This window comes from Mytilus galloprovincialis, chromosome 6, assembly GCF_965363235.1.
Source record: "Mytilus galloprovincialis chromosome 6, xbMytGall1.hap1.1, whole genome shotgun sequence".
Classification (NCBI taxonomy): Eukaryota; Metazoa; Mollusca; class Bivalvia; order Mytilida; family Mytilidae; genus Mytilus; species Mytilus galloprovincialis.
This window is the reverse complement of record NC_134843.1, coordinates 8,892,027-8,919,988: the sequence shown is the minus strand read 5'-3', so window position 1 is coordinate 8,919,988 and position 27,962 is coordinate 8,892,027. Positions and strand designations below refer to the sequence as shown.

At 32.1% G+C, this 27,962-nt stretch overlaps 1 protein-coding gene across 2 annotated transcripts in view; it reads left to right on the top strand.

The window, feature by feature from the left end:
• Positions 1–27,962, top strand: part of LOC143078867 (DDB1- and CUL4-associated factor 11-like) — a 38,069-nt gene that overhangs the window by 3,050 nt on the left and 7,057 nt on the right. The window contains exons 2-13 of one of the 2 annotated variants that reach the window (XM_076253887.1): positions 2,488–2,588; positions 5,352–5,383; positions 17,124–17,225; positions 17,742–17,806; positions 18,721–18,821; positions 21,420–21,522; positions 22,076–22,119; positions 23,385–23,508; positions 24,210–24,267; positions 25,733–25,825; positions 26,222–26,314; positions 26,608–26,697. In XM_076253887.1, the coding sequence (XP_076110002.1) occupies positions 2,488–2,588; positions 5,352–5,383; positions 17,124–17,225; positions 17,742–17,806; positions 18,721–18,821; positions 21,420–21,522; positions 22,076–22,119; positions 23,385–23,508; positions 24,210–24,267; positions 25,733–25,825; positions 26,222–26,314; positions 26,608–26,697 (1,006 nt within the window). Of the gene's footprint in view, positions 1–2,475; positions 2,589–5,351; positions 5,384–17,123; positions 17,226–17,741; positions 17,807–18,720; positions 18,822–21,419; positions 21,523–22,075; positions 22,120–23,384; positions 23,509–24,209; positions 24,268–25,732; positions 25,826–26,221; positions 26,315–26,607; positions 26,698–27,962 lie in introns of both variants that reach the window. The other variant, XM_076253886.1, reaches the window with a different exon arrangement.

The window sequence follows — 27,962 nt, the reverse complement described above, 5'->3', positions numbered from 1 at the left end:
GAAAGGTATGACAAAAAAACCAATGCACGTTTACTACAGCATCGGAAAGATATCACCAAAAACCAACATAGCCTAAAAAAATGTTTGGACAAGAATGGCCAATAAAATTTTTCGAGTCGCAGCGATTTTACCTGGTCGGAGGTGGGAGGGGAAACAAACAATATTTAATTTTGGCCTTATAAATAAAACATAACATGATGTAGGTATGTTGACTTTGTACAAATGGTTATTCTTGATGCAGCTTGCTTAGCGGAGAAGAAGCAAATTTCAATCTTTGGTTGACCTGGCTGTGGTTCGAATCCATGACCTCGTGCACTCAAGGCGACCATGCTTAGATCCCCACTTGTGATGAGATGCTTTGTACCCCAATCTTAATTGACGAGGATTGACAGAGATCTTATCAAACGTTGATGGTTCTCTCTAGGTTTTTCAATTTCTTCATCAATAAAAAATGGCTGCCTACTCATGATAGTGCCAAGGTCCCTGAATGTACCAATGGCGTTAAACACTAGCAAATCATAAACAAATTCTAGGTCAGGCCATGCAGTATATAGGTTTCAACCATTCATGAAAAACTTGATTTTATCAAAATGTTTAAAACTTATTACCGAGGACAGAATGACAATTCATATTCTAGCTAGTGATCATCTACTCAAATATAAGTTGTTTCACTTGACTTCCTCTAATTCTTTAATCAGTTGATATTTGATCACTATTGAAATTTGAAGATATTTAATTTTAAATCTGCGAACTGAACAAAAGTAAACTATCGATTTAATTTTGCACATTGTAAAGTATATGCATGTAGATAATTAAATTTTTCTACCTTCTAAGTTACTTTGAAGGTTAAGGTTATTTATTATTTACTAGACATATCTAGATTTTCTTACATTTACATTGTGTCATTATTTAGAACACAGAAGTATTGACCTATAGAAGTTCAAAAAACAGAATAATGAACCGGGTAGTAAATATTTACTACAATTGTCAAGGAACAGTGACTTTATGGCATATTTAATCTAAGACATATAATTTTATTTTGGTTTGCCTGTATTTTGTTACGCACTATTTTAGGAATCAAGTAATAAATTAAAAATTAAACAAATCGTTTTATGAATATTTCTGCACATGTACAATGTATGCCCTTAAATTTCATCTGTAAAGTGATATGTCAATGACAAATTAAAGTCCACCTTCCATCTGCATGATATAAAAAATCTTACCATTCATAGAATTTTCTTTTTTTCCCCATTTTATATAATGTATAACTTTGATTTTGTGAAAACAGTGTTAAGATAAGTGCCATTTAAAATTTTGAAAATTTAACTTTTGCTGGAGTTTTTTTTTTTTTGTATTTCCAATGAACTTCACACTGTGAGGCATAATAGATGTATAATTCATGTTTTGAAAAGGGGGGGGGGGGAGTGTAGGAGTTGGGTCATCCCAAATTCTTAAAAATAATATAAAAGCATTCTAAAAATATATAGTTCCCTATATATATATACTAGTCAAGATAAAGTTTAATCTGAAATTCCAACAAAAGTTAGCCTCAATAAAAGGTCTTTCCAACCCTTATGTATGTATTTCTAATTGATCTATTATTCAGAAAAGATATGTTGATTTTCCAGAATAAGATAGCTAGCAGAATAAACTACATGTATCATAGATAGAGCAGCAGAATGATTGCCTTTTCATGATATTTCAGTTTGAAATTTGTATGTTTTATGTAAAAATTAGAAAATTTCATATTGCAATACTTTTCCCAAAAGAAAAAAAGAACACTAAAAGTGTTTTTTTTTTCATCAGTTTTTATATGCCCTTGAAATATGGGACATATAAGGGTATATGGTTTTGCAATGTTCCCACTGTGTATCAAATTACTAACATATAATGAATATGATGTATTTATGATACATGTAGATATGTGAACAGTCTTCGTTTGCCTTGAATTTTATGCCCCTGTGACATGTACAACATGGTATTCACCTCTTAAAATTCATGTAACATTTTTGATGGTATTGGTCATTTCTCCACAAATTAAGGGTGCACATGTACATCTTTAGCAGCATTGCAATAATAAAACCTTAAATTTTGACACCTGTTTCTACAGTAAAGTAACATATCATCTACATGTACATGTAGGTTCAAGACCAACTCGTTTGGTTGTTAAAACATGATATATTTGTAATAGAAATACAAACAGGTCAAAATAAGTCTTAAACAGAATAGTGTAAAAACTATGTAGGATTAACCATGCTTCAAGGACATGTAACAGTATTTTAGTAACATTTATGTAATATATATAAATTAAAGATTATATTATTTACATGAATGAAGCAATCAGTAAGCTAGTAATTAAGCCCACTAATTGCTATTGATAGTTTATATTTGTTTACTTTATTTTGATGGTACTTTAATTAATATAAAAGCTTTTTCTAAGGATAAATTACATGCAGTTTATTAATGCTATACCAGGTCTGTTTTCAGTGGTCAGGTGAGGATAGTTACACAGCATGAAGAGGGTGATGATGAGGGAGAATATTCCGATGATTATGAATTCTGCAGCAGTGCATCAAAACCTCCAAGACGTAAGTTCTTTATCGTTTTAAATCATAAACCACATTTGATATCTTACTAGATATAAGAAGATGAGGTATGAGTGGAAATGAAACAACTCTCCATCCAAGTCACAATTTATAAAAGTAAACAATTATATGTCAAAGTACGGTCTTCAACCCAGAGCCTTGGCTCACACCAAACAGCAAGCTTTAACGGACCCTGCAAAATTACTAATTCAAACGGGAAAACCAATGGTCTTATCTATTTTAAAAATGAGAAACACTTATGAACTACACCAACAAACGACAACTACTAAACATCAAATTCCTGACTAATAGGACAGGTGCAAACAATTACAGTAGGTTTTAATGGTACCAAACCTTCACCCCTTACACTACAGGTTAGGTGCATTTTGCTTTTAGCTCGTCTGACCAAAATTAAAGGTGTCTGTCATCCTTTAACTTGTGCAAAAAAATCTGTAGCTGCACAAATTGGAACCAAACTTGCCCATATTCATCCTTGGGGTATCTTGTTTTAAAATTGGGCCTTTGAAAATTTAAGTAGCAAACATCTAATTTGCATGCTGTATTTTAAACTGGGTAATAAAACATATTCTCAACAAGACTTCATTATGGGAAAATGTTGCTAAAACTGTTGTAGATGTAGGAACAGCTAAAGTCATAATTTTATTTTTGTAACATATGCATGTTTGTATATCTTGTGCGTTTTGTTTTGATTTTTAACCGGATTTTTGTGACAAAAATGTCGGTTATTGATTTGGGGATGTACGACGGGCGGGCGGGCGGGCGGGTGGCCGGGCGGGCGGCAATCAAATGTTGTCCGTGCATTAACTCATGAACCGTTCAACCAAAGCTTTTAAAATTTTAATATGTTATTACTGACAACTATACGAAGGTCAAGTTCAATAATGGCGATTTTGACTTTTACCGTTCAGGAGTTATGGTTCTTGAAAGATTGAAAAATGGAGTTGTCCGTGCATTTACGCATGAACTGTTCTACCAAAGCTTCCCAAATTTTAATATGTTGTTACTAATGAAAGAATGGAGGTCAAGTTCAATAATGACGAATTTGACTTTTACCGTTCAGGAGTTATGGTTCTTGAAAGATTGAAAAATGGAGTTTCCAGTCGTGTCCGTGCATTTATGCATGAACTGTTCTACCAAAGCTTCCGAAATTTTAATATGCTGTTACTGATGACAAAATAGAGGTCAAGTTCAATAATGACGATTTTGACTTTTACCGTTCAGGAGTTATGGTTCTTGAAAGATTGAAAAATGGTTTTTCCCGTCGTGTCCGTGCATTTTCTCATGAACCATTCAACCAAAGCTTTTGAAATTTTAATATGTTGATACTGATGACAAAATAGAGGTCAAGTTTAATAATGACGATTTTGACTTTTACCGTTCAGGAGTTATGGTTCTTGAAAGATTGTAAAATGGCGTTTCCATTCAGGTTGTTGCATTTACTCATGAACCATTCAATCTAAGCTTTTCAAATTTTAATATGTTGATACTGATGACAAAATGGAGGTCAAATTTGATATTGACGATTTTCACTTTCACCATTCATCAGTAATGGTTCTTGTGATATTGCCAGGACACAAATAAATGTTAATAAATCCGGTTTGCTGTCGTTGTGACAGCCTCTTGTTTAAGCATAAAATTACCTTTTAGCTCCCAATTATTCAAATTTGCATAACACCTTTCTCTATGTATTTGAACTCTTTTGTCATGTTTACAGTGGTCAATGTTATTTGAAAAAACTTGAGTTCCAGGTTACTGGTATAAACAGGTCATCCTGGTTACACAAAGTATACAGTGTTGTAATATAGGACATTACAATGTACTTAAACTGATGACATCAGTTAAATTAGGATGTACTAGACTATCTTTGTTTGACAAGTTTGAAAAGTGATATTGCTTTAATGCTTTACATTGCATTTCACAGAAAGCTATGTCATTGGTTCATTTGCAATCTTACAAATAAATACCTGTATAGCATTTGGAATATAGCTTCAAATATAAGGGACTCTGTATTCAAAAGAAAATTAAGCCTGACAAAAAGAGAAAAAAAAATCTACATCCCCATGACAAACTTCACACCTTATTGGTGGTGAATATTATAACTATTGTCTCCCCTTAACAAAGAGGCAATGAGCCTTAATGTCATGTTTTCAGTGGCAACATCTCCTTACGGTTAATGATAGTTAACATGTTTTGTGTAAGGTCACTTTGATGTAAAAGCATCCTTATGCACTGTTATGGTATGTAGTACCTTAAATTTGTATAAAACTCTGTTATACAAAACTAGATTTCAGGATTTTGGATGACTTCAGAGTCTATCTTCAAACTTAACTGGTACAAAATGTCTTGAATCAACAGCTATAGGGCTATTATTTGAACTTGGAATTATTTTTGATTATAGAATTTGCATAATTTCTTGTGTTTAAATTTTTTGATAAATTCCATGTTTATTTGGTGTTATGATGTTTTGAGCGGTTCATAACACTTTCCATAAAATGTATTTTGGTTAGATAGTGTTGTGCGCGGCACAGTACATTCTAGTGAAAATATACTATTTTCTTTGTAATAGAAAGTGTTGTGCGCAGCACAGAACATTATACATGTAGTACAAAATAAACATGGAATTTATTAAGAATTTCAATAACAAGAATTTAAGCAAATTCCATAATTAAAAATAATTCGAAGTTCAACTAATAGCCTGTTAGCTATACTTGCATCATATTATTTATTTTACTTTTTATGTTTCAGCTGATGACAACCCTGACACCAGTAGAATAGATGTAAGTGCTTAAGTAATAAGAAACATCTGATAATTAATTATTATCAAATCCATACAAATATTATTCACCCTTAGTAGCCTTAGGCTTTATTGCATTACGCTAAATGGGGAAATGGGGTCAACTGTGTTGAAGAGACAACAACTGGAACTAAGAGCAGAAAACAGACCAAGGCAACCAATGCGTTTTGATCACAGCGAGAAAGTCCCACACATAGAGGCAGGTTTCAGCTGGTGCCTACAATGTAGCTTTAATTTCATATGGGTGCCTACAATGTAGCTTTAATTTCATATGGGTGCCTACAATGTAGCTTTAATTTCATATGGGTGCCTACAATGTAGCTTTAATTTCATATGGGTGCCTACAATGTAGCTTTAATTTCATATGGGTGCCTACAATGTAGCTTTAATTTCATATGGGTGCCTACATGTAGCTTTAATTTCATATGGGTGCCTACAATGTAGGTTTAATTTCATATGGGTGCCTACAATGTAGCTTTAATTTTATATGGGTGCCTACAATGTAGGTTTAATTTCATATGGGTGCCTACAATGTAGGTTTAATTTCATATGGGTGCCTACAATGTAGCTTTAATTTCATATGGGTGCCTACAATGTAGCTTTAATTTCATATGGGTGCCTACATGTAGCTTTAATTTCATATGGGTGCCTACAATGTAGCTTTAATATGATTAACACTTTTACATGGTGAATAACCCTTTCTCCGTGACAACTTACAAAGAGTCTACTATTATAGGTGCAGATTAAGGATTTTGAAAGGGGGAGCCCCTAGAAAGTCAATGTATGTATTTATAAGCACATCATACATATAAATGCAGAAATGCATGAAGCAAAAACTTTACCGAGCTACATCAGACATTTTAAAGGTGAGGTAATTATAAAAGAACTTGTACCCTGAATATGAATTGAACTGAGGATTTCATTTTGTGAGATGGTACATGGTAGTGACGGTACCTTTAATTTTTGAATACATTAGATATATTTTGCTACTATGGATTCATTTATTTTCGTGGGTATCAATTTTTGGACGATGAGGAAAACTTGCATTTTCATGGATATTTGATTTCCTGGTTTTTCAAAAGTTATTATTCTGTAAATTTGAAATGGGTTGAACATTTAAATTGGTGGTTTCCTTGTACCCACGAAATCCAGGAAAACTGGTAATAGAAGTATATTAATGTCTTTTTATGAATCCACAGTATTGGAATTGTTTTATAGAGACAATTTGTCCAAACGAAACAGGCTAGTCTTTTCTCTTTACTTTGCATAAATTGTTCAATATTTTATTTTTCAAAAATCTTCTCTAAAAGCTGACCTAGGAACATGTCCCAAACTTTACACAGTTTCTAGGGTGTTAGGTTACTTATTGATTAAAACTTTTGCAAAGAAAGCATGTTAAGAATACAGACTGCACTGAACTTCTTATTAAATAATTTTCTTTGAATTTGAAATTTTTTAAAAGTGGAAATACTTTATGAAAAATTATAATGAAGATAATTAGCTCTCTATGAATATTCATATAAGTATAACATAGTAATAAAAGTACAGTGTCACAATTCAGGATATTTACTTCACCTTGGCAATCATGTAGCATGATAGTAATAGCACTTGATTCACTCATGTTTTATTTTATGTAGGCAAAAATAAGTCTTGATATATGACGTACATGTATTGTAATTGTATAAGGAACCAATTATCTACAAAAAAATCTGTTTGATTAAAAGTTGTGAATAAATAATGGATGAAGTTTTTCTTGACAGATTTTTATTTAGGAACAGGGCTTAGAGTCTGTATATCGTTTCCAATTTGAATATCATATTTTCTGGGGCATAGTTACGGTAGTGTCAGTTAAAACGTTGGCAATCAAGCTCCTTGCATTATTTTATAAAGGAGCAAGTTTCATCTTGATATCTCATTGACATAATACCTTTCAGAATACTGTAGAAACATTAATTTTTGTGAGGTTGAAATTTCGTGGTTTTGTCTCAATATCAGAATTCATGGGGTTTTAATTTCGTTGTTTCTAGTAAATGGAAGTGATATTATATGTAGGTTAAATTTTGTGGCGGTTTTAATATCGTGGAAATATTTTTTCCACAAAATAAATGAACATGATTCCTTCACGAGAATTTCTGCTCTTACAGGATGCATGTAATAATATACTGTTGGAGGTCAATTCAAGAATCCATCATTGATAAATTTTTTAAACTGAAAAACAGATACAACTTTACTTTTACATGTAGGTTATATAAATTCCATAAGAAATAGGATGATTTTTGAATTAAAAAAAAATTCAATATTTCTTGGAAATGAAATGCATTTTTACTGTTAATGTGCTATATTGTCGTCGAACAAAAAAGAATTCCAAGGGTTGACTAGAGTATAGAAATATGCTAACAGGGACTTGTCCTGTCAGGCAGTTAAACCTAGACTGAAGAACATCTGTTTGGTTTTGTACAGAATGTATAAATACTCTGCCACATTTGGTAAGAATGGTGGAATTCAATGCCTTCCACCAAAATTCCTGCATGTTATTAAACAACAACCCTTGTAATAACTGATGTGCCAGTAGATGGCCTTTTGGAAGGCACAGCCATTATAATCTAACATTTCTTCTTTTTCCAGATGTCTTCTTTTAATACCACACCCTTCATCTCTACAAACCCATGTTACAAAACTAAGCTTTAAGATTTATTTGTTCTGATCCTTAATGCATGTATCCATGAAATATTTGCCACTGGGTGTCGGGGAGACTGCAATCAATCATTCAAACAAAATGGGTATGGTGCCAAAATTCAGGACACAACATGTTGTCACAAATACACAGTAGCTGAAATGAAGAGAAAGTTGCTTTTTACTTGCAAAATTAAATGGAAACGGAAAGTCACTTTTATATTAACAAAGTAAAATATGGAATGAATAAGAAGAAAACGAATGTTTATTATTACAATCAAAGGCCCTTGATGGCCAATATGACATGTACACATAAAACAATACATCATGACTTGTAACAGAAAAACATTTTGTTAAGCAGAAAGATTTTTTATTTGTTTAAAAGACATTCTACTTAAAAGTAAAAAGTAATAAAAGTGGATCTACATTGCATACCTGTTTAAACATTTAATTTTTAAAAGTACAGATAAAATATGCACTTAAAATCGTTTTCGATAAAATAGTGGGAGAATAGGTATGCATGCATTATAAAGTAATGCAAAGTTATTTGAAGTATTTTCCAGTGTGAGATGACATTTTTGCTACATTTTATTTAGAATCTGATATGACCTTGTCCTGATTAATAGATAATGCCAAAGTGATGTCAATATGTAGAAGTTCCAATTTATAGTTGGGCCATTATGTATTGTATCCAGGTTCAGTGTTCTCCCCAGGCCGTTTTAGCGCCGCGATTTTCAGCGCTATTTCAATTTCCCGCTGTCCTATTGCACTGACCGCGTCGCTATCCCGTTCAACCGCGTCGCTATATTTTTTTTCGTATTTTTTAAAATTTACCGCTTATTTTTCTTTTCGGATCACGTGATTGACTGGTTAACGATTTTTGAAAGAATTATTTCCGTTGTATTAAAGTAACTCCGCGGGACCAGTCTAATAAATTTTACAAAATGGCGTCGTTGAGAGATCAAAATAAACAAAGATTTCAACATTGACATCTATTTAATGAATATATAGAGGCATATATGAATGAAATGAGAAGAAATAAATTGACCGCATTTCCCAACGACATTCACAAACTTGTTTAACGAACTTTGAACAAACACTGATTTTAAGAACGATCAAATTAGCTTCAATGAGCTAGTCTTTGAATTGAAGTATTAATTATCACCCAATCGAACTAATACCTGTTTAATCAGCAATTCTACAGTAATGAATTTTACCTTTTGAAAACAATTAAGAGGATATGATTAGAAAAACAAACCCCAAGCTGATACTAGACTTGAGAAATTCACTTTCTCGATGTCCAGCTTGGGTGAAGCCAAGTTAAACGTCGTAAGGTTAACAGAACACTGCTACATTTTTTCGCTTTATAAAGATGCCGAAACGTATGAAAGGAATGGACAGTGCTAACAGAGACATATAATACATGTCTCGGGTGCTGAAAAGTTCATTTCTAAATTATATAAGGGAAGTTTTACCCCCTTCTCTGACAACGTTGTCTCGACCATTTTTTGAACTATCTACGATTATATCATTACTTTTTTTGCGTTTACAACCGAACTGTCGAACCTGTATTGCTTGAAAGAAGCATCCCTGTTATCAAGGGATTCATTATAAGCCCGTATTTTAACGATTACTTGACCATACATGGCTCTTTTTCAAATGGATAAGGGAATAAAACAAAACGAAAATTTTGTGTAAATATATATAAAATATCGATATTTGTCAACCAATCATCAATATATCTTGATTAAAAATTGCTTTAAATTTAATGTAAACAGAGGATGGCTTGGATAAGGAATAGTATTTAATGCTAAAAAAAAAAGACACAGGTGTAAACAGGAAGTTATGTCAGCCAGTAAGGGAGATAATTTGGGAGGGAAAGACCTAAAAGAAGTATTGTCAAATCTTGACAAACTTATCTGGTGGCATGTATTCAAATGTTTATAAAATTATCAAACAAAACCTTTAAAGGTGGTAGTTGTTTCAATTGGCATACATAATGTATTTGATTGGTAATTCACCTTTGAAATAAAAAAAAATCTCTTAAATATTTTTAAAGGATTTCTTTCATATTCATAATTGGAATATTTTAGCCTTTTTTTTTAAGCAAGTCTTTGATAAGATTTGAATATTATTAAAAGGGCAATTTCATTTCTTCCTTTGAAATACTATACTCATTTTTATTGAAATGTTGTACTTTGCTAGAAATGTTAATAAAAGTAAATGTAAAAAATACCAATCTTGTCATTGAAAACTTTCTCACAGAAGCTGACAATGACTTTATTGTTGGTCCTACATGTTCTGCAACATCACCTGTTAGTGATAAGAAATCTTCACAGCTAGGCAGTCTGGTATAGACCCACCATGGAAAAGACTTCTCCTTGGGTTTTATAGACAGATAATATGAGGATTATATGTATTTACAATGGAGACAAAAAGGCTTTTCTTCTATCATGTCTATATCCAGACAATAACATTAGCAAACAAAGGGGTAACTTCCATGAGCATGATGAGGACATCATTACAAGAGAAAACATCAATAGCATTATATAAGAAAAACACATAACAAATCAATTACAAACCAACAGCGCGCCGCGACAAAGTTACTGAGAATTGTCGAAAATCACGCGCTTACCACAGCGCTATCCAAAAATCCTGGGGAGAACACTGCAGGTTAATATGGAGAAGACACAAATATACCATCATATGCTAGATATGTATTGGTCAATATTTGGGTCTTTATAGTATGAATAAAAAAGATCATTTTGTATGCTATTATTGATACATTGATCTTATATTTATGGTAGAAATATTTATTTGATAATATGATACAAAAGTATTTATTAATAAATGTTTTAAATTGTAATTGGGCCATGGTTATTAATAGATATCAATATTCAAGGTAAAAAAGGAGACAGAAATACTAAATAATACCTAGTATTTAATAAGTTTAATGCACTAGAGATATAAGTGGGTCAGAATATGGGTCTTTATGAAAGTATTATTCAATTTTATGAAAAGATAAAGGTAAATTGATTATAATTATTAAAAGTTATGCACAGGTAAACAATGTATATAATCATAAATAGTTGAAATCTCATGTAAAATTATAATGATGTTGTGATCAGTTATCAAATTGAAATTTGTCCATTCCATTGGTGTTAGTATTTGGGACCTACATTGTAGCCTTTGGCACTGGGTCATTGTTAGGTAAAAGTTCAATGGTAAAATAATAAAATCATTGTGGAAAAAATACCATATAACATGGAATTATTTGAATATGGAATAATTTTGAATTCTGGTAAATTGATAAGAAATGTATTACAAAAACTAACTCAATTAAAGAGTGCTATGATGATATTTGTTAATTTCGGGGTGCATTACCACTGCGTTTTTTGGAAAAGCACTAAAATGAATTGCACAAGAACAGAAAAATTAAGATAGAGAAATCAAAAATTTGACCTGAACAGAGTTTTTCTGCATGTCTTAATCACTGAATGCCATTTCTTTGGACTCATCTGATAAAAAAATAAATATGATGATACATGTTCCTATTAAAATCTATTTCATTTTTTGCTATATTCCTTTAAACCTTTACTTTAGTTGAAACATTATTTTATTTTTCAAAAGTGCACAAATTACAATTATACAATAGACATTCAGGGTTTCAGAAACAAGAAGAACTTATATTTACTGTGGATTCACTATCATTCGTTGGATGCCAATTTTCATGGATTTCTGGGTACAGGTGAACCACGAAATTAATTGTCCAAAGAATAACCAATTTTCTATAGGCTTTTATTCAGACTTCGGCAAAACCACAAAATTAATTATCCACGAACATGTCATGTTGGCATGACACAAGTTATGTTCTTCTCATATATGTTATGATGGTATGATACTAAACCCCTAACGGGAAGGATTGTGCCTGAGGTTCATATGATGAAATCATAATCTTTCAGTCAGTTTAATTGAAGTCTGGAGCTGGCATGTCAGTTAACTGCTAGTAGTCTGTTGTTATTTATGTATTATTGTCATTTTGTTTATTTTCTTTGGTTACATCTTCTGACATCAGACTCAGACTTCTCTTGAACTGAATTTTAATGTGCATATTGTTATGCGTTTACTTTTCTACATTGGTTAGAGGTATAGGGGGAGGGTTGAGATCTCACAAACATGTTTAACCCCGCCGCATTTTTGCGCCTGTCCCAAGTCAGGAGCCTCTGGCCTTTGTTAGTCTTGTATTATTTTAATTTTAGTTTCTTGTGTACAATTTGGAAATTAGTATGGCGTTCATTATCACTGGACTAGTATATATTTGTTTAGGGGCCAGCTGAAGGACGCCTCCGGGTGCGGGAATTTCTCGCTACATTGAAGACCTGTTGGTGACCCTCTGCTGTTGTTTTTTATTTGGTCGGGTTGTTGTCTCTTTGACACATTCCCCATTTCCATTCTCAATTTTAAGTTTTCCTAAATCCACGAAAAATTGGTACTAACGAAAATAAATGAATCCACAGTAACCTCAGGACAGTCATGGTCCATAATTTTCTGTGTCCACATTATTCCTATAGCTCTGGAGTAATGATTCTCATGGTCATTTTACTACTTAGGTATTCTGTAAATAAAGGTGGATTAATTTTTAATCATTGGCTTTACTCATATGAACCTTATTTAAAATATCAGTAAAAACATTCTGTAAATTCAGAAATTATTGCAATGTTTTTAAGAGAAAAATGCAACAGTATGGGATCTGCAATTATAAAAACTTATATTCTTAATTTCAATAGTCATTTTCCTGCATAGAATATTTGCAATCACATTGAAAAGACCTCATTTTTGGAAAGATTAGAACTTGTTCTAAATCTTTACTTAGGCACCGGCCTCCCTAACAAAACGACAGGTTAGCTACTGTTACTAAATGTATTCACACTGAAATATAGTTCCCTATGGTTCTCATGTATGTGCACATAATACGCATACAAACTGAAAGAAATTGTTGTATTATTAGAGCAGTTCATTTAAGAATGTATGTCATTAAGGTGTTGATGCACAGGCTTTTTTTAAAAACATTTTGATTAGTTAATGGGGTAGTACTAGTATGATTGACAACTGTCATTATCACTTATAAACAATCAGAGACAAGGTAGACCTTTAATCACAATGCCCCACCTCCTAAACTGTCAATCAAATTGACCACATTATATATATCAACCTCAGTCTTGTATATTGCAGTGTCTGTTTAACTATGTAAGACTCAATATACAAATATTTGACCTCATGATTAAATACACAAATGTATATATTAGATGTTTGATATATATAGGGATGATACTGATAGATTTATTTATTGCCAATTTCTTTTGATCTACATTACATAAAGTGATTCTGTAAATTATATCTGAAAGATAATTGATTAATGGATTAACAAGATCTAATATAAATATGAATATATAAAAGGTATTCAAGTAAGGCCTATAATTTACTTGATACATTTCCAATAATCATCTGTAATTATCAACAATTTAGGGGACTTATCATTATTTACCTGGGAAAGGGGGGGGGGGCTGGTCATTTTGAATTCAAACATATAAAATTTTCTTGATGCCCCATAATATTTCACTATTTTTATTTGATCCCCCCTACAAAAACATTTTAAAAAATATGATCCCCCCTCTATTAAACATGTCAAAATTGTAACATGCAAAATATTTGTTATATCATAGATATCATGAGGCAAACATTAAATATTCTCAGTGGATTGAGTCCAAAAACAATATTCGAGGGAACATTGCCTTGAAATAGGGCTCTTCCATGAATTTTAAGAGGTAGTCAGCAAAGCTTTTTCTGACTCTTTTTTTTTTTTAGCTCACCTGGCCCAAAGGGTCCGTCGTCGTCCGTCGTCGTTAACTTTCACAAAAATCTTCTCCTCTGAAACTACTGGGCCAAATTAATCCAAACTTAGCCACAATCATCATTAGGGTATTTAGTTTAAAAAATGTGTCCGGTGACCCGGCCAACCAACCAAGATGGCCGCCATGGCTAAAAATAGAACATAGGGGTAAAATGCAGTTTTTGGCTTATAACTCAAAAACCAAAGCATTTAGAGCAAATCTGACATGGGTAAAATTGTTTATCAGGTCAAGATCTATCTGCCCTGAAATTTTCAGATGAATCAGACAACTTGTTGTTGGGTTGCTGCCCCTAAATTGGTAATTTAAAGGAAATTTTACTGTTTTTGGTTATTATCTTGAATATTATTATAGATAGAGATAAACTGTAAACAGCAATAATGTTCAGCAAAGTAAGATTTACAAATAAGTCAACATGACGGAAATGGTCAGTTGACCCCTTTAGGAATTATTGCCCTTTATAGTCAATTTTTAACCATTTTTAGCTCACCTGGCCCAAAGTGCCAAGTGAGCTTTTTCCATCACTTTGCATCCGGCGTCCAGTGTCCGTCGTCGTCCTGCGTCGTTAACTTTTACAAAAATCTTCTCCTCTGAAACTACTGGGCCAAATTAAACCAAACTTGGCCACAATCATCATTGGGGTATCTAGTTTAAAAAATGTGTCCGGTGACCCGGCCAACTAACCAAGATGGCCACCACGTCTAAAAATAGAACATAGGGGTAAAATGCAGTTTTTGGCTTATAACTCAAAAACCAAAGCATTTAGAGCAAATCTGACATGGGGGTTAAATTGTTTATTAGGTCAAGATCTATCTGCCCTGAAATTTTCAGATGAATCGGACAACCCGTTGTGGGGTTGCTGCCCCTTAATTGGTAGTTTTAACGAAATTTTACTGTTTTTGGTTATTATCTTGAATATTATTATAGATAGAGATAAACTTTAAACAGCAATAATGTTCAGCAAAGTAAGATTTACAAATGAGTCGACATGACCGAAATGGTCAGTTGACCCCTTTAGGAGTTATTGCCCTTTATAGTCAATTTTTAACAATTTTTCGTAAATCTTAGTAATCTTTTACAAAAATCTTCTCCTCTGAAACTACTGGGCCGAATTAATCCAAACTTGGCCACAATCATCAATGGGGTATCTAGTTTTAAAAATATGTGACGTGACCCTGCCAACCAACCAAGATGGCCGCCATGGCTAAAAATAGTACATAGGGGCGAAATGTAGATTTTGGCTTATATCTCTGAAACCAAAGCATTTAGAGCAAATCTGACAGGGGATAAATTGTTTATCAGGTCAAGATCTATCTGCCCTGAAATTTTCAGACAAAACAGACAACCTGTTGTTGGGTTGCTGCCCCAGAACTAGTAATTTTAAGGAAATTTTGCAGTTTTTTGTTATTATTTTGAATATTATAATAGATAGAGATAAACTGTAAACTGCAATAATGTTCAGCAAGGTAAGATCTACAAATAAGTCAACATGACCAAAATTATCAGTTGACCCATTAAGGAGTTATTGCCCTTTATAGTCATTTTTTAACAATTTTCATAAATTTTTGTAAATTTTTAGAATATATTTTCCACTGTAATTACTTGGCCAAGTTCATTATAGATAGAGATAATTATAGCAAGTAGAATGTCCAGTAAAGTAAGATCTACAAACACATCATGATCATCAAAACACAATTTGGTCATGAATTTATCTGTGTCCATTGTTTAATATGCACATAGACCAAGGTGAGCGACACAGGCTCTTGAGAGGCTCTAGTTCTAATTTCCTATATTGAGCTATTGAAGAAAGCTTTTTCCTAAGTAGTTCTGTAAAAAGTAAACTTTTTGATACAGCAACAACACATTATTTACTAAGTGGGATATCTATTACCCGCAGTATATGTTCCTCTCTTGGACACTGCTTGAAACTTAAGTTTTACATTAGGCCTTATTGAAACCTCCATAAGGTTTATATGGATTGGTTATTCGTTCATACTTACTCATTTATTGACACATTTCATTCATAAATTTATGTGTGATAGAAACCCCAAAATTTTGAATTGTTAGCCTAAAAAAAGACAGATTTTGAGGGAATGAGAGTTATAAATTAACTCAAAGGGATCTTAAAATAAATAAAAACGGTACGATGATTAGTGATGTTCAAACTACTTATTTCTTTGTGCAAAAAATATTGATCCCCCCATTTTGAATTTACAATGAAATTTGAACCCCCCTATTCCACATACAGGAAAAGACTTGACCCCCCTGTATTTTGACCAGCCCCCCTCCCAGATAAATAATGATAAGTCCCTAGATTAGTTCACTTTTTTTTTATAAGGAATTGGCTTGAAACAGTTATAAATTTTAAAACTTTTGGTTATAACAAACCATTGTTTATTAGTTTATTCCCCATCAATCATTATGTCTTTTTAGTCATTTGAATTTTTATTAGAAGTGAATATATATTTTTGCAATCATGAAAGAATCCACATTTCAATAAAATAAGTTTTTTTTAATTTGTTTACATTGAAAAAGTTCATTTTCAATGCCCTTTGTTGAAAAATACTTAAAAATTGATGAAAAGCCACTCTGCAACTTTTAATCTTCAATGTCATATTACCTCTGTTTCAACTTACAAAATGCCCCAAAATAACATTTTTAGATTATTTTGGTTTGACACTTTCAGGTTTTTAGCTGTTGGTCTAGATTTTATGTCTTACAAAGATAGTTGGTAACATTTACTAGAAGAATTTTTATTTTGCAATTTTTTGGTTTTTTTTTTTAAAACATGTTCATAACAGGCAACATTAATTCGATAAGATATAAACTGCAGTTTAGATAAAATTGTGCAAATTAAGAGACCCATATTATTTAATGTGAACTCATTTTATCCTCATACTGGAAAAGCATGTTTCCTGCTAAAGACCTGCTGTTAATGCAATTTTCAGCAATAGTGCTTTATTAATGTTCATTTTACCCCACCATATCTTAATATGAAATAATTCAAACTACTCTTCTAATCTTTCCATGAGTGATTTCCATCACTTTGATTTCGAGTAATGATTGATTAGCAATGATAAATGCACACATTAATTTCAGAAGTAACAGTCAACTAATTTATCGTTCTGATGTCTTTTTCAGGTTAATGATATAAAGAACCAGGTATTAGGAGATTCTGGAAGATTACAAAAGAATGGCATCATGAAGAAAAAGCCGACAACTATAGTGGGACTGTTACAGAATGTAGGTTATCACATAAGAACACTTTGATATAGGAATAGAATTAAAAGAGGGGGGTATCAATGAAACAGCAACCTAACAACATAAATACAAAAAAAAAAGGAAAGACGCTTGTTGTGGATTATTTATATTTTTGGATGTCATTTTTTGTGGATTTTGTGGCTGAAGATTGTGATAGAACGTAATTAGCCTCGCACCTTCAGTCATGATTCATTCACTTAGAATGTGATAGAACGTAATTAGCCTCGCACCTTCAGTCATGATTCATTACTTAGAATGATTTGCATAGATCACTTGTTTAAGTATTGCTATTTTAATTTCAGAATTTGCTACCATAAAAAATAAAAAATGCAGGACATATTTTTGTGTCATCGGTTTATTATACACAAATAAATCTGATTGAAAGTAACAAAATTCTTTCTATTTTAGACAAAACACACATCTAGCACAGATATGAAATTTTAATCCTGGTATTTATGATGAGTTTATTCTATTAAATAATATTTGTAACATTTACAGAGAGAAATTGGGAGAAAAGGAAATCAACAGTTTACTTGTAGTGATAGGAGAGCTATATCTTGTCAGTAAGTCATCAAAGTTAAATTTAGGGAAACAGATTTTAATCGGTAAAATCTGGATAACTGTTTACAAAAAAGCCAAATTTTATGAATCAAAAATATCAAAAAATACTTTTTTGATTAGAGCATTTTGTTTAAGTTATGGGTTATATTTCTGTAATAATGCAGCTATAGCTATTGCAAATTTTTCTTCGAGGGAAACTATTTCCGTTACTGTCATGCGTTGAAAAATAATGCTATTATAAATTGTTGTGAATATCTTTCTTGTGTCAGGAAATTCATCAGGAAATTAAAGAAATGTTTACATAGATTGCTGCAAAGGGATCTAGAATGGACCAAAAGCAAAATAATGTCATACCCAAATAAGTTAGTTTACAAAAGTAAGGAACCAAATAATCGGAAAAACATAAAGAATGGATAATCACAATTTCATCTTACAGTTTTTCAATGTAAAATATTACGGTCAACATATCTGAAATAAATAATCTTTATTTGAACTTCAGAACATAAATAGAATGCATTTTATTTTATTTACAAATACATTGATAAACATTTTAATCTATCTGAACTTTGCTTGAAGTTTATTGAATTGTCTCCCTTCAAATGTTGTTTAGGAATAAGACATTACAAACAATGCTTGAACTGCATATGAGAAAAAAAAAACATACCCCCTTTGAAGTTTAATTGTTGCTCCCGTAGCTGCTCAAATGAACCACAAAAAAATATTTTAATCTTGAAGGTACATTTACTGAATTGGGCAGTTTTGGGGAAATTCACCAGTTAGTTACAATACAAGAAAATATATTCTGTTACTGAATGAAATAAAAAAAGTTTTGCTTTACGGACATAAGTGAACAAATTTTGGGGGTTGATCATGTTAGTATAAATATGAATACAAAAAAAAAAAAATTATATTTCAGATATCTACCAAACAGAAGAACAGTGATAGACAATTATTATCATAAAGCTTTCTGTGGTACATACTCTAAGGAAGGAAACATATTCCTCACAGCTGCTCAAGGTTTGATTCAATTAATCATTTTAATGCCCCAGTCTTAGTGGAGGGGGCATTAAGTTTTACCCTTGTCCGTCTGAATGTCTATGTACGTCCCAAAATTGGTTTTCGTTCTCTAACTTTAGTTTGCTTTAACCAAATGTTATGACACTTATACACAATGCTTATTACCACAAAACATAGATCAAGTTTGAATTTTGGTGGTGTCACATTTACCGTTCTAGGGTTATGCCCCTTTACAAATAAAAAAATAGCTGGATTTTTCAATTTGGTTCTCTAACTTAAGTTTGCCTTATTTAAATGTGATGAAGCGTATACACAATTCTAATTACCACAGAACTCCGGTCATGTACAAATTTGGATAGTGTAACTTTTACGGTTCCTGAGTTTTGTGTCTTTTTAACATTATATGCCAGCAGGGCATCATCTATGTCCGATCGACACATTCCCCATTTATTTGGGTAGACTGTAATAGGTATGTATCATCTGTGTCCGATCGACACATTCCCCATTTATTTGGGTAGACTGTAATAGGTATGTATCATCTGTGTCCGATCAACACATTCCCCATTTATTAAGGTAGACTGTAATAGGTATGTATCATCTGTGTCCAATCAACACATTCCCCATTTATTTGGGTAGACTGTAATAGGTATGTATCATCTGTGTTCGATCGACACATTCCCCATTTATTTGGGTAGACTGTAATAGGTATGTATCATCTGTGTCCGATCGACACATTCCCCATTTATTTGGGTAGACTGTAATAGGTATGTTATGTTTTATTGGGATACGATTGCTTTCAAGCAATCTGTAGACTTATACCGGTGGCTCAGAGCATTGCCCTCACGTCAATCGTTTTATTCTAAACATTAAAGAACATCTCAGATTCTTATGATTGTCTTGCTTTAAAAGGTAAAAACAAACAAAGGGATTGAACTTCAACAACTTTCCTATAATGTTCTTTTCATAATCTTCATGTTTGATAATTCCCTTGACTTATATGCGTGTTTTAAACAACACAGAAAATCAGAATTAAGCAGTATTTATATTTAGTATTTTTATAAATTTAGAAACACGTCAGAGGGAATTCCCAGTTTTGATAAAATGCGAGAGTTCTCTGAATTCCGATAAATCTATTTCTGCCATTTAAGAACTGAAGTGGAGTTTTTCTTATATGTTACCGTTATGAAACTGATATTTGAGATTGTACTTCCATAAAGAAATAGAGAACCATCTAGGTTGTTTAATAAACATTTAATATACGTTCTTGCTCCAGGGTTTGTTTTGGAAATTATGCGCATGCGTATAGTTTTCTTGACTTCAAGGGGTTTTAGATTGAATGGTTGCTCTGGATTCTCCACTCAATTAATTAATTTATAACTCATGGGATCTTTTCTATGTTTTTCTGCTATTGAAAGTTATTGTTGTTGCATAATTTTAAATCATATGCATCATTTAAATTAAAATAAATGTTGTCCTCATCGTAGAACACCCCTTCAGGCGAAATGGAGTCTTCCATATTATCGTTTCGAGTTGTCTCCCTTCCGGAAGTAACTTCCCTGAATTCTAAATCAAAACAACACGTCGAGTATTAGCTCGTTCTGTCAATAAATGTCGTATTAAAAACGATCGCATTTTAAACCGATAAATGTGTACGGAAAGGAGTCATGATCACTGACCCAAAGGAAATTAAATATTTAAAGAGTTAGGAATGGGGTTCCTCCTAGAATTAATGTAGGAAAATAGGTGATAAGATACGAAGTGAAATACCTTCTCTCAGTCTGAGCACATCAAAGAGAGAAGCGAGAGAAGCTCTACTGTGATAGTCGACTTTGGTATATTTTTACCCCCTTATTGATAGGATTTCAAACTCCTGTGGTCTGAGCACAGGCAATTGTTTCTATCCATTGGAAGACCCACTATCAACGTATATTTACGAGTTAATATACGTTGATAGTGGGTCTTTCAATGGATAGAAACAAGTGCCTGTGAGTCTGAGTCTCAGTGACTGCAGTGGAAAGTAAACTTGGAATTGATAGTACAAAAATAAAACATAGGCCTGATTACATTGTTCATACACTTTTATCCGTGATTGGCTATTTTGTAACTATTTTAAATGTACAGTTGAATTAGTTTTGAAAATAATATTATCCAGCTACATGTATACATGTACATGTGTCAATGAAACAACGGCAATCGTATCCCTCAGAGCAATCTGCTCTTTGATTATGATGATGGATGGCTATTTGATATCCAGCAGCAAATTAAATGCAAATTCGGAATGAGAACATGTTCACAAGGTAACAGTAAGCTGAATACATGTCACCCTACCTGGGTTTAAACCACAACTTCCTGCATTCAAGCCAATCAAGAGGAAAAGGCTACAATAAGACCACCAACATGACCAAGGCAACTTTATACATTTTGAAGGAAAATGTAAATTTGGTTGTAATTTCTAAATTTCAATCAGAAATGTATACTATGTAAATCGTGTTGTATATCGATACATATATGAAAGTATCATTGTCATTATTTACATATGACCAAAAACAATAGATTTATGTGTAGATTATATAATGCATAAATGTACTTCTTTTACAGATCCAAATTTACGGATTTACAATACAGAAAATGGTAAATTTGACAAATTTAAAACCATCAGAGCAAGAGATGTAGGATGGAGTGTATTAGATACAGCATTTAGGTATATATATATAAACATAAGGAGATGTGGTATGATTGTCAATGAGACAACATTGACCAATGTTCAATTGAAGTGGATGTTAGCAATTATAGGCAATCGTTCAGCCCTCAACAATGAGAAAAAATCCATAGGGTGTGGTCGGTACTTAGAGGCTCCGACATCAACGATATGTACCAATTCAATTGAGAAAACTATTGGCCTTATTAATAACAAAACAGTTCATGAAAAACAGATATGACAGACATTAACCAGACATAACCACTGAACTACAACGTTGTTAATTTCATCAACAAGTGCACATGCATCCTTTGTTTCTAGTGTAATTTATCATATCACTCTACTGTGCTGAGAAAGGAAATTATCAATCAGTAACATGAAAGAAAAATTTCTTAAAATAGCGATAAATGTTGATATAAAATTACTCATGTAGATCTTCTCCCTGCGTGAAAACCCCTGTAAGATCTATTTTTACTTGTGTAACCTAAAAAATGTAGAAACTTTTATACTTATGTTGTATACAGTGATTTCAATGTTTTGTTTGTTTTTTTTTCAGTCCTGATGGCCTGTACATGGCATATTCTAGTTGGTCAGACTGCAGTAAGTGGGTTTTTACATTTTATTTGGACACATTAGGGTCCTTGAACTTTGTATTTAAAGGATTAAATGAAAATATTTTCTGTCCTGAGTTATAGAACATTAACCTGATTTAAAGGTCATTGGCTATTTGAAAGTTTAACATCAGCCAAAACAAGTTGTTAAGAAAGTTCAAAACTATTTATAAAACATTATAACACTGCAAAATTAGAACAAATGATGCTATTTTAACAAATAAAATAAGAACTCACATTTTAAATCATGATAACATTATGTGTATATAGAATTTAAAATTACTAAGAGTAATCTTGCATTTCTTTGCCTGGTAATAATATTTGAATTTACAATTGGTTAAAAAATAAAAAAATAAGACACCAAAGGGAGTTAGGGATATTCCAGAAAAAAATGGGGGGGTGCGTTGGAAGTCAGTTTTTGTCAGCACCTGCCACCCAGACAATTGTAATTGAAGATTTTAGTGCATTTTAGTGTGAAAAGTTGCTCTGATACCCATCACCCATGTATTATTAATATAATGTGCCTTCCAATCCCCCATACATTTTTTTCTGGAATAGCCCTTAGGGGAAATCAACAATATATAATACATCTAGGTAAAAAAAAGTCTGCAAAACATTACATAGAAAAGTAATAAAATTGAGAATGGAAATGGGGAATGTGTCAAAGAGACAACAACCCGACCAAATAAAAAATTATAAGTATCACAAAATATAAAAAGTATCACATGTAGAAAAAATTGAAAACTGGGAGATGGAAATGGGGAATGTGTCAAAGAGACAACAACCCGACCAAATAAAAAATTAATTACAATTAATACATGTAATTGGTGAATATGAAAGCCATTTAAAAACCAGGGTGTTTTTTTTTTGCTACAAAGAGCAAGCAGATTTTCCTCCTATTGTGGCACCATTGTGTTACTCACGACACATTTAAACTCATAAATAAGGAAAAGAGAGGACATTGATATAAAAAACTTAATATGGTATAATGGATAGTTAAAGGGATATTGTCTATCAAAATCATATTTTTTTTAAACATTGAGAAGTGATGGGTATTGACTTAGATAAGAGTATAATAATGTTTCCAAATCGAAAAAAGGAATAATATTGTGAAAAATCGTGGAAAATTTCTTTTTTAGTTTAACAGTATACATGTATAATGGAAAAAACATAATTCATTCAAATTTTGTTTCATTAGATTAAATATTTAAATTTTCCACTAACATTGTTCACTGTAATTTATTTCATTTTCAGTTCATCTATGCAATATATATGGAGAAGAAGAAACCCATAAATCGTTACATCTGTTCCCAGGGGATCATAGCTTCAGTATTTTCTCTCTCGCCTTTTCTTCTGACAACAGAGAAATTCTTGGTGGGTAAGTATAGCTACTCAGCTTGAATTAGATCTGACACAGCTAAATAAAGATAATGATATATTCAACATTTGGATTACAGCAAAAAAGGTCATTTAATTATGTTAGCAAACAATATAAAAATTCATTTGTAGATTATCATTTAACAAAATGTTCTGAAACAAAAGTATATTCGTTTTGTTAGTTGACAACAATAAGAATCAATATCATTTTGGATGTGGTCAATACATATATATGTTAGGGAACAGTGTCATTTTGAAGTAGACAATGTTAGAATGCTGTATCATTTTGTCAGTTAACACAGAAAAGAAGTATTATGACTCCTTTCTAAATGAAGCAACTTTAATTATGTAGATTTTGTTGTGATTACTTTTAAAAATGTTGGTGTATTCTGGTGAGATTTTGAAATTTTTAATATATGCCCTGTTAAAAGGATTGATTGATTGTTGGTGTAAATGCCAATTTCAGCACACTATATATATATATATATCATGGTGACAAGTTTTTTAAATTGTTTATTGATCGAGGAGACTGGAGTGATTAAGAAAACCACAGACCTTCAACAAGATTCATGCTCAAGAAATTCAGTTTAACAAAATAATAATTTACAAGGGGTTAGGGCTGATCAAATTTACCTGTATTTACTGAATAAGTGCCTACTTGATAAAGAATATCAATAATTTTATAATGAATTTCTTTTGTAGAGCTAACGATGGTTGTTTGTATATTTATGATAGACATGAAGATCAAAGAACTTTGAAGGTTTGTTTATAGGTTAAAATACAAAGAAAATAAGAATACATGAAACATTCATGAAGTGTATGTCAAATAAAAAACAGGAAATACCCAGCTGGAAATAACAAATAAAAACCAATACCATGGGCATAACTAAGAGAAAAAAAACACTACCCAGAAAAAGCAGAGATTGAGCAAGAAGAACCAAACCAAAGACCATGGGTCAAGTGCTCTGCAATGGTCATAAAATTCTGATCCATTGGAGAAACAAATCATATTACTCAGATTTAAAAACAATCATGCTGGACCAAGGATCCGGTAATTTTTTCACCTAATTTCGGTCATTTTCATATAACTTAAAAGTTGGTGCCCCTTTTCAAAGAAATTATTGTCAAAATTTCATTACTGCATGAGTATGCTCATACTCGTAGCATCAACGAACTTGTTTCACTGTTGCATCGCATTTACTTCATGATTTATCCTACCATTTTTCAAAATCGATAAGAGCAATTAAGGGAAGGCAACAGTTTAAAAATAAAATGATTTTAATGACTCAAAATGGTAACTTTCTCAGTCATCGCTTACATTTCTTTCGATTCTGAAGTCAAAATTCAAAACGGATGTAATGCGACAATACTAAAACAAACAATTTCGGACTCATTTCCAGGATTAGTTTTGTTTATCAAATTCACAGGAAAACATCAGCTTTTTAATATTTTACCTTTAATAGTGTAAGAATATTATTAGTTGCACTTGCTTTATTTAGCATGAAATTCATTCAAATTAAAGATTTAGTGTCAAATCTGCGGAAGAGAATTTCAGGCATGCGTATATATAATAAACAAAGCACGTGTGTTAGTAGTGAAACACATCTTTTTTTCTATGTAAATTAAATCAAGTTTTAATTTAATTTTAAATCATAATTGACAATTGTCTTAAGTGAAAAGTAATTAAATAATGAAGACAGTTGGTATGGAATTTATATTTCTTTATAATATTAGTTCGGAGCTTGTGATTAATAGCCAGGTGTGAATTAAAAACACAGGTAAAGAAAGAGATTAACAATCATTAGCCAATAGCTCCCCAGGCATTAATATAGTTATCAGGAGGGCCCTCAGGATTATAACACTTTACTGGAGTGGCATTTTGATTACATAAAATCGATAACAAAACAAAAATATGTTCAAAATGGCGATTTTGAAACTCGATCTCAACGAAATGACTGAAATTATTTCTCTTGAAAAATAAAATTTGACCTAAATCCCAATAAATGATTTAGGACTTTTGAGTTTCCAAATCGGTCATGTCTGGCATATTTGACCGTTTCCGGACCCTTGAGCTGGATTTCACTTTACATTTTTCGTGTATTTTTTATAAAGATTAAACAAAAATTTGAAAAGTCTGCAAATTGTAGCATTTATTATCAATTTTGATGTCCTGTTGAAATGTCGAAAAAGAGGCAAGGTAAAATTTTCAAAATGATGTTTTGTAGATTGATGCTCATGAAGATGATGTTAATGCAGTTACTTTTGCAGACGACAGTTCACATATTCTGTTTAGTGGTGGTGATGATGGGTTGTGTAAGGTGAGACATATTTGTACTTTTATAAAGTGGAGATTTTCAATTGTGAAGATCCTGATTTCATGCTTATATCTTTCTTTTGAATTCAACCTGTGCACTTTGCGGAAATCAGCAAAACAAGGTTGAAAAAGCCTGCCAAGTATATTCAGTTTTGATTGCACTTGTCCAGAGTCATATATTAAAGAATGTCTGAATAAAAGGAGACGGAAGGGAGGAGTTAATGAGGCAGCAACCCAATGTCACAAAACCAAAAGACAGCCAGATGATAATAGAGCATGCTTGGAGTCAACAACCTATTAAAATCTTTTTACAAACAATGGGTAGTAAGTGGGTTCAATTTATTACAATGAGGCAATCTTATTACTACTAAGTTTTAAACTCTCTGTGTGTTGATTATAGGTGTGGGACAGAAGAACCTTAAGAGATGACAACCCTCTACCTGTTGGTACATTAGCAGGACATTGTGATGGAATTACTTATATAGATCCAAAGGTTAGTCCTATAATATAGCTAGGAGATACAAGACAAGAGAAGAAACAGTAACTTGATCAGGTTTTATGACAGGATAATGAATGAAAGACATGAACAGAGAAATATGGAGTGAAAATATTAAAGAAGTGCCAATTTCACCTAACTTATTATGGTGTCAACAACTAGCATTTTTATATTACTTTTTGTTATCAAAATAGAATTGCTCTCTTGCTAAAAAAATATTTATGCCATGTTTTTATACAGTAATAATGAATGGTGTATAGTTTAACTTTTTTATTATGCTTTTCTTACAGGGTGATGCTCGATACCTGTTATCAAACTCAAAAGACCAAACAATGAAATTGTGGGATATTAGGATGTTCTCCTCACAGTGTGCTATTTCAGTAAGAAAAAAACTAATTATTTTTAGCTCACCTGGCTCATGAGCTTTTCTCATTTATATCACTTGGCCTTCGTCATCTGTCGTCATCGTCGTCGTCGTCGTCGTCGTCGTCGTTGTTAACTTTAAAAAAAAATCTTTTCCTCTGAAACTATGCCAAATTTAACCAAACTTGGCCACAATCATTATTGAGGTATCTAGTTTGAAAAATGTGTGCAGTGACCCGGCCAACCAACCAAGATTGCCGCCATGGCTAAAAATAAAACATAGGGGTAAAATGTAAATTTTGGCTTATTACTCTGAAACCAAAGCATTTAGAGCAAATTGGACATGGGGTTAAATTGTTTATCAAGTCACGTTCTATCTGCCCTGAGATTTTCAGATGAATCGCACAACCGGTTGTTGGGTTGCTGCCACTGAATTGATCATTTTTTAGGAAATTTTGCCATTTTTAGTTATTTTCTTGAATATTATTATAGATAGAGATAAACTGTTAACAGCAATAATGTTCAGCAAAGTAAGATCTACAATAATTCAACATGACCAAAATGTTCAGTTGACCCCCTTAAGGAGTTATTGCCCTTTATAGTCATTTTTGTAAATTTTTGTTATCTTTTACAAAAATCTTCTCCTCTGAAACTACTGTGCCAAATTTGACTATACTTGTCACAATCATCACACAGGTATCTAGTTTAAAAAATGTGTGCAGTGACCCGGCCAACCAACCGAGATTGCCGCCATGGCTAAAAATAGAACATAGGGGTAAAATGTAGATTTTGGCTTATTACTCTGAAACCAAAGCATTTAGAGCAAATCGGACAACGGGTTGTTGGGTTGCTGCCCCTGAATTTTAATTTTTTATTTATCTTGAATATTATTATAGATTGAGATAAACTGTAAACAGCAATAATGTTCAGCAAAGTAAGATTTACAAATAATTCAACATGATCAAAATGTTCAGTTGACCCCCTAAGGAGTTATTGCCCTTTATAGTAAATTTTTAACAATTTTCATAAATTTTTAACAATTTTCATAAATTTTTAACAATTTTCATAAATTTTGTAAATTTTTGTAAATTTTAACAAAAGATTTTCCTCAATGGGCGAAGTTCATTATAGATAGAGATAATTGTAAGTAGCAAGAATGTTCAGTAAAGTAAGATCTACAAACATATCACCCTCACCAAAACACAATTTTGTCATTAATCCATCTGTGTCCTTTGTTTAATATGCACATAGACCAAGGTGAGCGACACATGCTCTTAAGAGC